Source organism: Heliangelus exortis, chromosome 10 (assembly GCF_036169615.1).
Source record: "Heliangelus exortis chromosome 10, bHelExo1.hap1, whole genome shotgun sequence".
NCBI classification, from domain to species: Eukaryota; Metazoa; Chordata; class Aves; order Apodiformes; family Trochilidae; genus Heliangelus; species Heliangelus exortis.
In genome coordinates this window covers 8,145,509-8,162,273 of record NC_092431.1, presented here as the reverse complement: position 1 = coordinate 8,162,273, position 16,765 = coordinate 8,145,509, and the positions used below count along the sequence as shown (strand labels likewise).

Here is a 16,765-nt window from a genome sequence, read left to right as displayed (position 1 = left end):
CTTCTGGTTCCTCAGTCATTCACATTCAAAACCTAGTAACAGATGAGTGTTTTAAGTATCACCCCTTAAACTATACATAAGTAAAGCAGAATAACCACTTTAGATGCAGCAATGATCTCTTTTTACAATACAATTTGCTCATGCTATCATAATTTAGAAAGTCTCTTTTGGGGGAACTCCCCAGGGTATGCCATTTCCAAATAACAATCAAATTCTGTTCTCCATCTTCCCCACTCAATGGATTTCTCAAACCCACAATTTTCACTGAGTTAGAAAATTGCAGTTTTGCTGCTAAACCCCAACACCATTCTCTCACCTTTGACTATCTCTAGCACTAAGGGAAAAAAAGCCAAAAAATCTGCAATACTTTGCAGTACCTAAATTTATTTTTTTTACTTAAGTTTCGAATTTTCAGCTTCCTAATAGCAGCCGTAATTGACCACACTAAACTCCCCAGATTTTCTACTAAGATAATTTTTAAAATAAGATCCATACATTTTACAGAATACTCTATTTAACAGATTCTTAGATTGCACATTCTATCTCCAGTATGCTTTTTAAATTTTTAATTCACACTGGAAAAACTGAAATACACAAAAGCTGAATAAATTATTCATAGCAGGCAACCCACCTTCCAATAAATAATGAACTTGCTGTTATTATAATCTATTGCAAAACAAACACCACAGAGAAACCAACCTTCTGGTCCCTTCTGCTTTCTTTCTACTTCTTTGCGATATTCTTCCAGCTCCCGATCGGTGAGTTTATTGAAGGGATTTGGTCCTGTTGTGCTCACTATGACTTTTGGCTGATATTCTTTCTCAATTATTGCCTTTGATGCAGTCACAAGCTCTCCCTGACAAAACAAAATTAAGATACATCTGCAATTGAGCAGTAACTTGCAAAACCCTGAGAAGTTCTGAGACTACAAAGTAACCAAAACCAAATGATAATCTGAAAAATGCTACATTTGTTTATTTTAGATTACATATATAAAACAAAAATCTACTGAAGATTTTTTTTAAAGGCAAATTGAATCAACAGCAGGTTAATATAAAAGGAGAAAACAGGTCTTGTTTTTTTAATTACTCTTACAGACACATCAGTGTTACCACCAGGGTAATATCCACCATTAAGCAGCAGATCAAACAGCAGCCAAAGAGTCTGAATTACATCTGAAGTCACAGAAGTATCAGTTTCTTTTTCTCTCCACAAAAGAAACAGGATACCAACACAACTGTGTGGCAACCTGGGTGATCTGAACTGTAGAAGTTCACAGGACTCAGCTCATAGGTTCTTTTGTTTGTGGCATGTTTGTGTTCTGGCTTTTGTTTCTTTTTTAACTTATTTTTAATTTTTTTTAATAAGGGAAAAGCCATTTTGAGTAGCTACTACACACTATCTAACATATGGTATAGTAAAAGGCATCTCGTATATGGTCTGTGTACGCCAGAGCAACAGTTTATTAAAAGCAGTTTTTAAGTAATGAAGGTTACCTGTAATCTTACACAAATTAGCATATTTACAACTGTAACAGCTGTCACATAAGCCAGATAGAAAGTTATACAAATAAACATAAGCAATTCTAAGAACAGCAAGTTCCAATGGAAAAAAGCAGCTGCGTCAGAGATTCTCTAATGCTAAGGCTGTTAAGTTTTTCTTTTCTAATCATATAATAAAGACAAAGCTTCTGGCTTTTCACTGTCTTTGATAGAGAAGATGCTTGCCTGGAAAGGTGCTGTATTTTTCAAGTGGCTTGTTTTAAACATTAGGTTTTTTTACTGGACATACAGAACTCTGCTGGTGGAAATGAACGGTATGTGGTCTGTGCCTTATTGTTAAGGCCTTAAATTGTCTTCACTGCTCAAGAGAGGTATATCAATTCCATTACTAAATAAGTATGGGTTATTGATTGGCCCAAGTCATCTTCATATTAAATGTTATTTGTACCAATATTTAAAAGAAAGCATTAGAAAACACTGTTCAAAAATAAATAGCACCCAAACAAAGAGACAAGCATTCCACTCCATGTCCATACTTGATGGACAAGCATGAGATCTTCATTGTAAACTGAAGATGAAATTAGAGCACTGTTTTGAGTGCTAAGAGATGCTTTGGACAAGTTGTCAGGACCCAAAAGGTGACTGATAAGAATGTCCAGATGAAATGAGGACAAGAGCAGTTAAATATTTCTGTAAGCCTTATGAGAGGTCTCAGAAAATCTGGTCTAGTGTAATAAGGTAGACAAGAACAGCTGGTTGTTAGAAATTATCAGGATACAAACACCAGCCAGAAATACTGAAGAACACAGAGTGTAACAAGTCTTCCATGTAAGATCCTGAAGGGAACTGCAGGAGGGCAACATCTTAAACATTACAGATCACTTCTGTTTCTCCATAAAACAAGCGGAACTCTGGTCTCAGAAGGAGAATGTCAGTAGGATGTCAAAAGCCTTTTCAACTCTCTCCACTAAGCACCGGCTGGCTCAATACCAGAAAACTTCCAACCCGATATACTTTTCTTACAGTGTAACACACACAAACATACTCTTCCACAAAGATCCAGCAAGGACAGTTATTTATAGCTAATGATACACAATATAGCTTCATACTAAACTTGGACCTCATGTATCCTTCAAGTAAATTTTATATTATCAAGGCATTTTGCAACTTCTCCACCAAACCTTGCTTTCAGAAAAAAGCTCAAAACTGCTATGTGGTGACCATCAACAGGCAAGCAAGCACTGAATCTTGTTCTCAGGGATAGACATGAGCAAAAATGGCACCTTACATATGCCATGCTCAGTGGCATTCTCATTTTCTCTCAACTGAACAGTATATTCACAATAATTGTTTAAGTTAACCATTACTTTTAACACAATCTGTCATTAATGCAGTGCCTTTATCCAAAAAACCACAACTCTTGAAATCCTGTTATGTAGAAGCTGCCATCAAAACACAGTACCACCTCTGGGGCAGAGCTGAAAGGTTCTTTGTGAAGAACAAAGCCAGAGAATTTTCATTCTAAAGGAAAAGACAAAATAGGTAATTCCCCTCTACTTGTAATTCTTGAAACTTCATGTGATTTTGTTGTTTTAAAAATCAGATGGCAGAATGGTCACTGGTAAGAATGCCAAACAGTCCCTATCATTCAGCCAGAGACTGCAGCAGAAGTTTGGTTAACCAAGCCTCTAACAGGAATAAAGTTACATGATACACAAGGAGCTTGTGTTGCAACACAGCCAGGACTTCTCAGAACATGAACAAAGCAAGTGACAAGGCAAAATGGATTATTTACTACTGCAGCCATAGGCACAGAAGACTCAAAGCATTACATGCATACTATACACAAATGGGATTTTTTTTCATCCAAAATATTGTACATTAGTATTTTATGTAAACCTCAACTTTAACTGACAGTTAAAGTTTGCATTTGAAGTGTTACTGCAAGTTGATGGAATTTATTTTAAATGTAACCGAGTCAAAAAATTTTGTCAATTAAGAACTTGTAATTATCTTGTACCTAAAAGTCTGTAAGTCCTTGATGTACAGCTCCTTAAACTTTGATCCAAATCTTCATGTGAGGTTTACACAGGCATCAGGAGATTGTTCATATTTTTTTAGTTCCCCACTATACAACTGATCTTTAGCATAATCTCTCTAGAAAGTTCAGAATTTTTTTTCTGTGGGGCTTAGTTCCTTGGGTATTTTGTATGTTATATTCCCCACCCCCATCTTTTTTACTAGTTTGGGGTTTTTTTGGTTGGCTTTCTTTTACACCCAAACAGGTAATTATTAAGCATTCAGGTCACAGTCTATATTAAGATAATAAATATTATGCTATAGAGTCCACTCTTACTGTTATTAACACTGTGATCTAATTTTACACACTAATTTGATGCCACAAAAAGGCAACAAACCATCTGGACATCTAAAACCTAACATACTACTAGGCAAAATCATACACCTGTAGACCTTTCGTTGGCTCCTTGCCATCTATGAAAACACATGTAAAACACAAGTAGCCTTATAGAAAGATAATGCAAATATTAAAAAATAATACTTGAAAGCTACCTTGCATATGACTGATAAAAGAAACTGCCCATGTCGTGACAACCAGTGGATGACTATCATTAGAATAATTCATAAGTTTGAAGATATTACCAAAAATAAAAAGCATCCACTGCCTAGAAAAACTTGGCCTTGCTCTATTTTTCATTTTAATCTGGAAATAGTATTTTAATATTTTTCCTTACAGAATATGGACAAACCAAACTATAATCAGAAAAAACATTATCCATTTCTCAGTATGATACAGCTATCTGTATGTGGCTCATTACTCCAGAAGGTGTTATAAAGTCATGAATTTGCAACAATAACGTAATTCTAAGAATTCTATGTAATTCTAAGAATTCTTTCTTTGATGGGAAAGCTATTCTGATAATGAGATGTTAGACATGACCTAAACCAAGATTTGAGAATCTTTTTGATAAAATACTGGAGCAGAAGTGACACTGATGCTTATTTACACACTGTGCTCTCATGTTAGCTCATCTCTAATAAACTCCTTCAAAACCTGGGAAAGACAGATTGTTAGCAGCATGTGAACTGTTCCTGTTTACTCAGCCTCAAAGGACTTGTCACCCCAACTATACAGATATCTCCTGAATTTATTCTGAAGTCCATTATGTAAGCACATAATTACGTGTTTAAAAGCAAACTGAAGCCTCGGGCATTACCCAGCAACTCTTGTAGATAATCACAGGAAGTTTAATAGAAACAAGACGTCTAGCAACACAGGCTCAGAAGTTGACAGTGTCTGTCAGCATGACACTCTGTGGATATCTTCGGTATTACACTGATGTTATCAGGTTGAGTTTCAGGTAACTCAAAATGGATCTCAAATTAGAGTAACTCAGCACTAACAGCATGCTCAAAGAAACCACTATATGCAGAACCTTATCAGCACCTTAACATCAAACATGTTTCTTCAACAGCTTCTACAGACAAAGAAAAATATCAAAATCCTTAGAAGATACTTAAACAGGGTAAAGTTAACTGCTTTTTTAATTGTGTCTACATAATTTGGAGATCCATCTTTTTTTTTTTCCTTTTCTAGCAAGATCATTAGCTAACAGAGGGAAAAGGTCAGGGTAAGGAAGAGGAAAAATGAAGGGGAACAACAGTATTTAGAGCAGTAGGACAGGGCAGTACCTTTCTAACAGACAGAGATTTAGCAGGACTAAAGGCCTGCTCTGTGAGATCGAGCCCTTCAATAGATTCCGTACAGTCTGAGAGGGGAGCATCCTGCAACAGTAAATTGAGTAAAAAGAGCAAACCAAGCCCAGGCTTTACAACATCAACCAAAAGCATTATGATGCTTGCTAAAAAACATGCAAAGAAACAGTTACTGGTAGATAAAATTGCAGATGACAATGAATTGACATGCACACAATTTGAAACCCAACATGAATAATGCTATGGTCATGATAAGACTTGCCAAACTTTTAAAAGATCAGAGAATACTTATCTGAGGCAGTTAAAACACTCCACTATATAGAGCTTTAAAGTCATTCAGCAACACAGTGCACATGTGTAAATCTAACTCTTGCTTTACTTCAAGCTATGATTCAGAGAGGAAGTCTTTTGTGTACCCAGATACACTGCATTTAACTTTTATTGGTGTATAATAGTGGTTTTTTTTCAAGTTGCTCTTCAAATAAAGTATTATGAAGCATGATAAAACATATTTAACAAGCAACATTACTGCCCCATAGTGAGCCTGTTGTGCCCATTATCACTACTTCAAGGTATATTAACTTGGAAAACAAAGAAAAAGTTGTCACAAAGCTCAAGTAGTCTTGAAAAAGAAACTAACCCACTTAATGAGCCTTATGAATTTCATGCATTACATTCAGCAAAAAAAAACCCCAAACCAAAAACCCAAACAAACAAATAATAGTAAAACAAAAAAACACAACAAGAAGCATCCTTCACAGACATGCTTGGGCTACATTGCTGAAGCCTCTTACAGTTCTGTCCCTGAGCACTTTTGCAAAGACAATGGTGTTACCTCTAAGACTTACCTTATAAACAGTTACTCTCTGCCAATTAAAGAATAATTTTATAGTGATATATTAGGTGAAAGCAAAGGATATCCTAGATTAAAAGCTAAAAGCTTTAGGCATTTTATACTCTCACCTGTACGAGACTCCTGTCCACAACTACCCCAGAAAGAACCTGTGATTGAGGGCCTGCAGTTTTAATATCTTGTAAATTTTGCTCTCGTATCTGTAAAGGAAAGTGGCAGAATACAGACATGTGAACAAGACAGACAAGTTAACCACATTTTTGTATTTAAAAAAGGGGTGAGTGAACCTGCAGCTGATGCTGAGCACTGTGGCCCTACTCACCATATAAAACTGTGCTTATCAACACAACATGAAGCTATGTGCTCAGTTTCCTCACACTTCTCAGAATTTAAAGTACCACAGCAGGTACTGGCCTTTGCTTTTTATTACTAGCCCATGGTAAAAATCTACAGATGAGGTAAGAGACAACTCCAGCTTATGAAGAAAAGTGATGGGAGAGGGGAAGCACATGTTTATTGTTGTTTATTGTGATGTTTATTGTGCCTAACCAGTCATTTACAGGTTTCTGTCACTAACCACTTGTCACTGATACTGTCCCACAATATCACCTTCCTACAGAACTTACTGTAAAGCACTGCACAACATACAATTTTTGCATCTAGTTAGGACCATATTCTTAAAAGGGCATAATTATTTTTCTACGCATAAACTGATACTCTGGAGTACTCAAGCACATCCCTTTTCTTGCACCCTAAATACTTCCCAAATCTTTCCATGTAGAAGACCAGAGCAGAAACTGGATCTTTAAATCTAGGTATTATTGACTTAAACTAGAAATCCCACAGCGGTAAAGAATTTGTAACAACTGACTCAAAATTTATTCCTCAAGTACTCTGGTTCTTGTTCCAAGATAAATGGAGAAAAGCATACAGAAAGATCTCTACAACAAAAAGAGGACAGTCAATTTATATAACAAATAAACGCATAAAAGTGTAAGAATGCAAAGTATTATTAATAAATGATATTTTGGAAAGTATGAAGATCCTGCACTTTCTGTACTTGTTTATAGCTTACTACCCTTTTAGACATCAGGAAACTAAAAAGCTCAAAGTTTTAGTTCTTTCCTCCTGGTTACTTCATTCAAGCTTTTGGTAAAAAGATATATAGGTTTCAGACACTAAGAAACTGCCTGGCAATTTGCACCAGACTTCCCAGTTTAAAGGATTATTATTTTACAGAGCTGAGTCAGAAAAAGAAAAAACTTTGTCAAGCTTATACTACTTCTTTTAGAACAAATCAGTATTCCTGCTAGTAGCCTGAACACAGACTTCACTGAGACATAATACTACCTCCATTTCATAAAAATTATCAGTGAGAAGTAGCAAAACAATCCAGAGCAATTTTAGTAATAGCAAGAGACCAGTGCATATCTTATACTTCAAAAGAAACAAAGTGAAAAAGCCCCAATGTATTCAATGCTTTCCTGATGGTAGGCTGGTGACAAGAAGATCTGAAATTCAAAGATTGTAAAAATAACTGCTAGGTCATTTCAAAAAGATTAACATTCAGTTCCAAAGGCCCCACAAAATTCTTCAATCACTGCCTATTATAAAAAAAATAAAATCTAATATGGAGAAGAGATCCACAGACTTCTTTGTCTAGGCCACAATTTCCACTCATGAAACCAAAACAGGAAATCAGGTCACTAATGTAAAACTGTGATCTCAGGGGAACAAAACTACTACTATAAACTCAGTGCTGGCTGCTTCAGAGGTATCCAGCAACTGATCTGTCAGTAATAAAATGTAAGACACCAAGAGTCTTCACACAGTGAACAGCAATAACATCTTCTTCTATTATGAGTTTATAACATTTAGGAATTGTTTCAGTATCTAGTTAAGAAGGGGGAGGACAGTACCAGAGATGTGTTATTAAACTGCAAAAATGTCACTATATCAAAATAAGTGATTTCATTACACGTATGAAACTTAATTGTAGCAATGACAAAAAAAAAAAAAAGTTCATTTTTATGTTATTACCAACCTTGTTCCTCATTTCTTGGACCTCCTTCGGATTGGTGTTCAATGGAACAAACAGGTTAGGGACAGCAGAGGTGGCAGTTCTATGTCCATCCTCTTTAGTCCACTGTAATACCAAGAACAGTTTAACAGTCAGAATTGCTGTAATGGCTGTGGACACAGAGCAGCAAATTCACATAACAGTTGATCATGCATTATACGTAGCAGAGAACTGAACCAATGATTGTATTCTTCTATTCATTCCTAAGACTAAGTTGCTTCCTTCTTCAGTAACAGAAACTGTACCTTCAGATACATTTCTAAAATGTCAGAATCATTCTATTAAGTCAATCCAGTAGCAGCAACAAAAACTAGAGAGCCAGTGAGCTTGCAAGCAACTTCCATCCAAAATGATGCAATCACTACAGATATGCACAATACAAGTCTATGGAGACTAAAAGGTTTTAAAGATATTTTTCTGTGCACTTGGCCACACTGACAACTGCAGTGCTCCATGCTTCTAAAAAGTCTACTTCTCACTTTATGAAGAGACATATTAACACAGAAGTAGAAAAACTCCAATAGAATACTGATTGTTAAAAAATTTTTTCCAGAAATTTCAGTGAGTTCATATTTGTTTAAACAGGACATTCTACCTTACCCAAACAGAGGTATACAGGAAGATCTACAACATGAGCTCTAAAACCCTGTACCTACCATTTTAATTTTCTGCACTGGGTGTTTACAAAAGAGCACAAGAGACAGAGAGATCATTGATTCAATCCTCTGATACTCAACAAACATCAAAGCAAACTTAAAGCATAAGATGACATAAGAAGTATGAAAAGCAATGTGATGTCACTAACCAGGTTTAGTGAATGATTCTGTACTGTGAAGCAAGAGTGGGCATCACCAAAGTTTTGCATTGAAACAAGCTACGTCAGCAAAATGTTCTGTTTCCAGAATTAGTTTCTGCACAAATAAATTGCTGTATCAGCAAAGCAACCTAGAGGAAGTTTGGTGATGTCGAATATTTTATAACTCATAGCTTAAAAGGTTACAAAAATATCCCAAACACAAACTTGAAGCGCTTCATGGGTTCTTCATAGAAGGTTGCTTTATTTGATCAGTGCATTTAGTATGGACCTCTGCTTAATTTGTCGCACAACTAACTTTTTATCTCCATATGTTTATTCTATGTGGTGTCCTAATTTCCAATCATTATTGCATAGAAAATGCACTGAACTGTAAAGCAAACCTGTTTATAGAGCAAATGCTATGCATTTTTTCCTGAGTAACTTCAAGAAACAATAAGATAACCAAAACTGTCAAACTTCAAAAAGCAACAGAATTTTAAAATGTCTTGCAACTGTAAAGTAAAAAATGGAATGAACATGGAGCTGTGAAATACTCACTGACGAATATCTTCTCAGATAAAAACTACTCCAGCTTTTTATTAAAGATAGTTTTTAGTCAAAACATATATAAAAACAACCTCAACATAACAAGCTGATTTTTCTTTAAGTTAATAACAAGCATTGAAAATATTTAAATGCACAAACCTGTTATACTATATGAAAATTTCTATAGGTTCAGAATATTATTAAACAAGACTGGTTTCTGAGCAGGAATTTAGCTTCTTTCACTGATAATTTCAAACATAAAATACTACCTACTTCATGAGTTAAGGTTGAAAAGCACAAACTGCTCCAAACATATGTATAGCTTTAAACTTTCTTCCAATCAAGGCAAAACTGTAGTTGCATTTTATAAAATGTTGATAGTACAAACAATATATGTACACAATAACTTAAATAAAAAAGAACACCACAAAAATACCACAGAGATACTCTGTTCTCAGGGCTTTCTACATGTTAACACTATGTATTTTAATACATACATTACCTGATGAAGCATCCCATAAAATTATTCAAAATATGGAGAACTCTGAATGTATTCAGAGGTGAAGCAGCATAGTTTTGAAGGGGTTAATAAAAATGAAGAGGTGTTCTGGAATAACTAATGTGTATTTTCTTCCTTTTCTAGAGTACTAGATTTAAGACTCACCTGTAACCATTCTCCTACTACTCATAGGACCACTAGTTACAAAAGCTTGTGTGCATACAAATCCCTGCCTACATTTTAAATGCTTTGTATATGCCCAAGGAAATACCAAAACCACAGTTACACCCCAACAGCTACTGATGTCCATTTGAAAGCATTTGACACTTTTCCTTTTCAATTAACAGATCTGTCAGTGCAAAATTGGACTGTAAGCAGCATTGATAAACAAAAAATAAGCACCAGTTGCAGAATCTATCGATTAGTGCCTGCTGATGGCCTGAGCTGCACTTTAGTCATGCCGCACCCAGCTGATACTTTAGGAAAGATTTTCCATTTATGGCCATCTACTTACATGCAACACTACATGCAGAAGGCAGCTGGTTGTGAACACTCAGAGGCTTTGGGATAGACAAAAGCATAGTGAACAGGACAGAGAAAGAGGCTGAGAAACTAGACAAGAAAAACTGCTTAAGGAAAAAAAACAAACAGGAAACACTTTGAAATTCTATGGTTCTATGACAAAATCAATTCTCATATATAGCAAGGGTTGTAAGTGGCTTGCAAGCCAAGTTGGTTTATGTAAAAGAGGGTAGAAATTCAATTACTTTCATATACACTGGTACAAAAGTACATTGAATAGTTACTTTCGTTTTTGATTTAACAGAAAAGCTTTCATGCAGATAGAATTAGTAGTTCCCTAACACAGTTTTCCCTAATTAAACCATTTAAATGCAGAACCTACTCAGTCAAAACTATGATTCAGTCTGTTTGGTCATTAGCTTGAAAAGCCAAAAGAAAACTAGAGGCTCCAAAGTCTTAAGCAGTTTTAAGCATTAACAAGCAAGATGGATTTTACAGCTCACTTCTAATCAGAGCCAAATTAAGTGGTTAGTAAAACACATTTAGCTTTTTTCTACAAGAAAGAAGAAAAGAATTATCAGATTAATCTTTTTCTTCCCAAAGCCTCTAAGTGCCAGCCACCCCAAGTTGCTCTACATCATCTAACTATGAACAGTAAGGTAGGCACAGACCAAGCAGTTGGTAATACAGCTTGGCACGCAGACACCGGACGAGAGAGACTGCAGCAAGGGTTTCACGTGATCGTGTGTAATGTTCGTCCACACCTTAGTCTTCGACTTGGGACTGCTGCCATTCTGCCCTTCTTCAGAAGCATCATCCCCTCGGCCAGAGTTCAGCCACCTTGTCTTCTCTCGCTGCTGTTTCTGAAAACTGTGTCTGAGCGGGGAGCAAGTGCCTGATTCGCCGTCACTAGCAAAGGAGTAACCTGTGACACTAGCTGGGATCTCAACATCGCTGTACTTTTTAGATTTCTCTCTCAGAGCAGGGCATCGATACGGATAGCCAGTTCTGTAACCCTGAAGAAGCAGAGCACAACAATTAGTCTTCTACTTCTCCACATTTTGCAACAGACAACTGAATTTTGTTTTGATCAATATCCTTAACTGCAAAACCACTCCACAACACAGTCTTTGCTGCTGTTCACCAGTTCTGGCGGATGAAGCCATGTTGAAGGTGGATGAAACACGGTAATGAGGTTAGATTAGTATCCCTTCCAATCTAATGAACTTCTGAACCACTAATATAAGTGAGGCACCATTTTTGGTACATCAAACTTCAAAAACTTTTAATGAAAATTTTAGTAAGGGTTTGCAGTAGTCCTACGAGAAGCTATTGAGGTCTTAGAGGAGTTCATCAAGAGCAGTGCTATAGGTCTCCATCTTCTCACATACAGGCAAAAATTTATCACTTCTGTAATGATGTGTTTGAAAGATTAAAAAAATAATTTTCTTTTCAACTGCCCTAGTTTACTACCCAAATACTCCACAGACACTTTTAAAACCAATACAGTGCCCATAATTATTCAAAGTACTCAAGGTCTGCATTTTAAGGCAGGTGATTCATGGAAGAAAATTTTAGTTCTCCTCAAGATGAAAGTATGTATTCAAATATGTGTTATACCATTAATTAGTGGGACAGTTACTGTCCAGCCTGCATTTAACCAGTTTAATCAACATGCATTTCATCAGCATACAAGAAATTGTCCATTGTAGCAATGTCTATTGGTTAAATTTCAGTCCTGACCTTCTCTTCCTGACAGTTCTTCCTACGATGATAGTATATTAATTAAACTGCAAAAAGTAAGCTAAGTTTTAATTTGAAATGCATTTGAAGTACACATATTTCGTGATAATTCCCTACATACACACTTCTTCAGAAGCCACGTTTTTTTTTTCCCCTGGGGGAAGAGTATTGGTATTTCCTGGTATTTCTCATTGAATTCTCAAGTAATTGTTCAAGTTTTTGGAGTTAGATCTAAGTCCAAATACAGAATCCTTACTTCTGTTTGTATGATACTCCAGCTACTCATTTAAAAAAAAAATTAACACAGTCAAATGTATTGACTGTTTCCCACAATTCCGAAACAAGGACATTAAAAAGCATCTGATACAAAATATAAGGCAGATATAAAGAAGTTCTCAGCTTTTTAACATCTAGAATTCAACACAGTACACAACAGAAGGCTTCAGCAATGCCCCTTTCTCATCCATATTCTCTCCTCTCCCTGATTCTTCTCTATCGATGTTGCTTTCCTCTCCTACTTACTCTGAATTATATTTTTTTCCCTTTTTACCTTCCCTAATAAACTACTCATGCTTTCCTCCCTGTTTTGCTCATCATTTAACATACAAAAAAGGACATTTAACAGGTTAAATTTCCAGTAGGTACGTTATTTTCACTGTGGCTCAGAAAAAAAAAACAAAAAAATTATGTGAATAGCCTGCCACACAAAGCAATATAATCCTTTATGGATAAAGTTAGCTGTAAAGAAACTTAAACCAAGTAAGCCAACTTAGCTTTCTTTGCAGAATTTCCATGCATGAAGCACTGCTGAGGCATTATCTTGGCTGCTGCTCCATCTTTAAATGACCACAGTGCATAATGAGCAATTATGTACTGCCTAATGTTGTTAAATATCTAATATAATATGTGGCACTATTCTGGATGTCAGAACTCCTTTCTATTTCTGCATTTCTAGCAATGCTACTTTCCTAGTAATCCTGCTTCCTTTTTGCCCTAAGAAACAAAACTGGTATTCCCTAGAGAAACGGAAATCTAACTAAATCCTAACTGAAATTCTAACTGGTCACTGATTAGGGGAGTCAGCTACCCAAAGCCAACTACATTAATAGTCTCCTTATTGCTCACTAAAATCAATGAAAATTCTGTCAACTTAAGATTGTAGCTGATCACTTTGTATGATATGTAAATATTAACTATTCAAATTACTAATGAAGTAGCCTTACTTTATTTTTTTCCACACTACAGAAAGGATACCTCATTATTTACTAGCAGATGTGTTGGACAGTGTTAAGATATAATCAGTGTGGATCCTGTGAGGATGGCGACAAAGGCCACACTTAAACCTACAGAGCAAAAAAGACTAATTAAGTCCCAAATCAGATGACTAGGTCTGATTATTATGGTTGCCATATTTTTTAAAATGTTCATTACCACTGTCTACCATCACCCTTTGAGCCTTGTGAAAGTATAGGTTATCAACTTTCCTGTTAAAACTGGATAGCAAATGTTGGCAGCTGGTCATTAGTTACAGATGGGATACTACTGAAACCATTTTATCTGAAGACTTTTATTTATTTGAGCTCTTCTAGTAGTTTTACAAAGTCAAATCATGCTAGACACTGCACCCGATAAAGTATTAACACAACAGACATTGGGAGGGAAAGGGGAGGACAGAGACCAAGGTGAAGCAAGCACCACAGTTCTCTGATTTGGAAGTGTCAAATCACACAACAATCCCCTGATCTCATCAGTAACTATCAAGTTATAAATAAAGAAGGTAACTGCTGTCTGCACAAAGGACACCTGAACATTTTCATGTTGTTTCCCCTCCTCTGAGGGGCCTTAATGCAAACTGTATAAACTATCTCAGCTACATGCAGCCTGTTCTTTACTCATGTCCCTTATTGCAGCTTTTCAAGTATTTTCTACATTAACATATAAAATAATCAGACAAAAAATCCTGTCTTACCAGATTATCAAGCATTCGCATAAGAGCTTCAAATTCCTGTTCACCAATCTGCCACTTGGGATGGGACACAGTACCCTCACCCGATGGAGACTCAGGAGAACGAGACTTGGCTTTATACTTTCCAGGATCTAAAAGCACTAAATTGTCAGGTCCTCCTGCACTGGCCAGGGTACGTACCTTAAAAACAATGAAGTTATATCTTAGTTTCTTGGAGGGAAATGACCAAAAAAAAAAATAATCTAATTCTAAAGATAAATTCACAAACTTGTATAATCATTATCTTAATGTGCTGAAAATATGTTTTAAAAGGCAGCATATATCAATATATGGTTCCATTACAGTATCTGAATATTGCTGGTTAAACCCATGTTTTGGATGTCCACATAACAGAACAATTTCACAACCACCATTCTAGTTTAGATCAAGAGTTCAACCAGTAAAATACACAACTGCACTTTAATATAGCATACTATATTACTACATAACATACTAAAATTCTTACTTGAATCTCACAGGCAAGAACTAGATTATGAATATAGTAGAAAGCCTCCTCAACGGTCTCTCCAACAGATACTAAGCCATGATTTCTGAGAATAAGGACCTAGAGAGATATTGCAAAGAAAGTTATCAGCAGTAAGGCAAGTCTTTTCTCCTGATTAAAGAACGTACACCCTGCATGCCCCCACACATACTTCTCTTTAATTCTAGATAAAAATAGCAATATAAAATATAAAAATACTGACCTTGCTTTTGGGTCCCAAATTTTTCTGAATAACCACCTTTTCTTCATCATCCACTAAAATACCATGGTAGTCATGATAAGCTACTTCCCCTAGAGAAAGTGCTTCAGGTGAAATTGGTAGGAGACCACACTTCATTGCAGAAACCTGAGAAATATTAAAATGACTAACTTAATTTCTAGTATTGGGAAAAAAAATGGAAAAATATAACAATTATGAAAATTATGAAAAAACCATAACTAGAGGCCTTGTACTCCCATCCCTAAAGCCTCTATTTTTCAAAACTTTTGGATGGAATACAGAAGTAACACTCATCTTGGGTCTGACCCAATATGGCTTTTACATGACATCAACACCAATATAAAAAGACTTGGGGAAAAAAACCAAACAAACCCAAAAATCATCTGCATCCTTCATTCCTATCGCGCCATTCAGTGATTTTTCATTTTTCGCCTCAAAAACCAGTAGAAACTTAGTGATGAACTTTGACAAAGGTAGTTTCATAGCACTGCAGGTAAAATCAAGGAATTTTTTCAAAGACCACTCTGTAATTCACAGGTTTAGGAGTCTGATAATTTATTCTTAAAATGGTTGTATCACTGCTGTTAATCAGGAAATGAAAGGTATTGGAAAAGTTTCAAATATTTGAAAAAAAGCCTTGGTAAACCGCGCTTTACAAAATCAGAAAAAATATGCTAAAGCTGTCAAAAGACATGGTCTCTTGTGGTAAAGGACACATAAGCAGGAAAAACATGTTTTCCAGTTATAGAGCTCAATTTACTGTTTGACCACTCATGTAACAACCAAATAAGCAGTATCTGATTGATTCAAACAGACCTAAAGGCTTTGTGCCTTTAAGAAGCAAACCTGTGTTTCAGGGGAACCCACTTATGTTCCAGTTGGAAGGAGTTGGGAACAGGAGAGATGACAAACCCAGGAGTGTGCTTACCGCTGCCCCTGCTGGCGTATGGATATGAACAATGCATTTCACATCAGGTCGAGCTGCGTAAATTGCAGAGTGCAAAGTAAAACCAGCTTGGTTTACTCCCAAGTTAGTGCTTCCACGATCAACTACATCTCCCTGAATATTGATTTTAACCTGGAAACAAAGAGAATGTCTCAAATTAATCAAGACTGTAAAAAATCTAATTCAGCATCTACCGCTGAAGCTTTAAAACCGTATTTCTTTTAGTATTTTATTTCAAGAAGTGTCAAAATGTGTATTATAAGGCAGTGGGCAGGGGACCAGGGTGCTGGCTTGAGATTAAGCTAACTGAAGAGGACATCAGGAACTACTGGATTTGACATGAGAAATTGCTGCAGGTAACAGGTACCACAAGAAGCTGACAAAAATTACAGACAGCATTGTGACAAACGGCTGCATTTCAGAGAAATCAGCAGAGTTCTAAGAAACTCGCAAACTTTACAGATACCTCAAGAGGAGTATTGGGACCTTTTCAGGAGTAAGTCCTTGAAGGGCTAGCACCTAGGTAACCATACCAGTGATAACCATGCAAGGTTGAGAATACCCAGGTAGTGATACTATAAATACCAAATTTTGATATGGATGTAGCAAAACTGGAATAAAAGGGAAAAAGTAATTATGCTGGGAGACAAGATAAGAGAAAATGGAGTTGCAAGGTGGAGAAGGAACAAACAAGCACGGGATGCATGGACAGAAAGGGGCAATAAAGGGCAAGTTGTGTAAGCATGCTGTTGGTCAGCAAGATCATCTGGCTGAGCTATGCACCTTAGCACTGCAGGCTATTTTCTTATTAAA

The 16,765-nt window shown here is 36.1% G+C and overlaps 1 protein-coding gene across 24 annotated transcripts in view; it reads right to left on the bottom strand.

Moving 5' to 3' along the window:
• Positions 1–16,765, bottom strand: part of ADD1 (adducin 1) — a 59,958-nt gene that overhangs the window by 8,236 nt on the left and 34,957 nt on the right. For 10 of the 24 annotated variants that reach the window (XM_071753344.1, XM_071753334.1, XM_071753342.1 and 7 more), the window contains exons 6-14: positions 15,935–16,084; positions 14,989–15,132; positions 14,748–14,846; positions 14,246–14,422; positions 11,205–11,549; positions 8,135–8,236; positions 6,201–6,290; positions 5,214–5,306; positions 700–856 (exon numbers count right to left, since the gene is read on the bottom strand). In XM_071753344.1, the coding sequence (XP_071609445.1) occupies positions 700–856; positions 5,214–5,306; positions 6,201–6,290; positions 8,135–8,236; positions 11,205–11,549; positions 14,246–14,422; positions 14,748–14,846; positions 14,989–15,132; positions 15,935–16,084 (1,357 nt within the window). The remainder of the gene's footprint in view (positions 1–699; positions 857–5,213; positions 5,307–6,200; positions 6,291–8,134; positions 8,237–11,204; positions 11,550–14,245; positions 14,423–14,747; positions 14,847–14,988; positions 15,133–15,934; positions 16,085–16,765) is intronic. The other 14 variants (XM_071753343.1, XM_071753347.1, XM_071753358.1 and 11 more) reach the window with 3 other exon arrangements.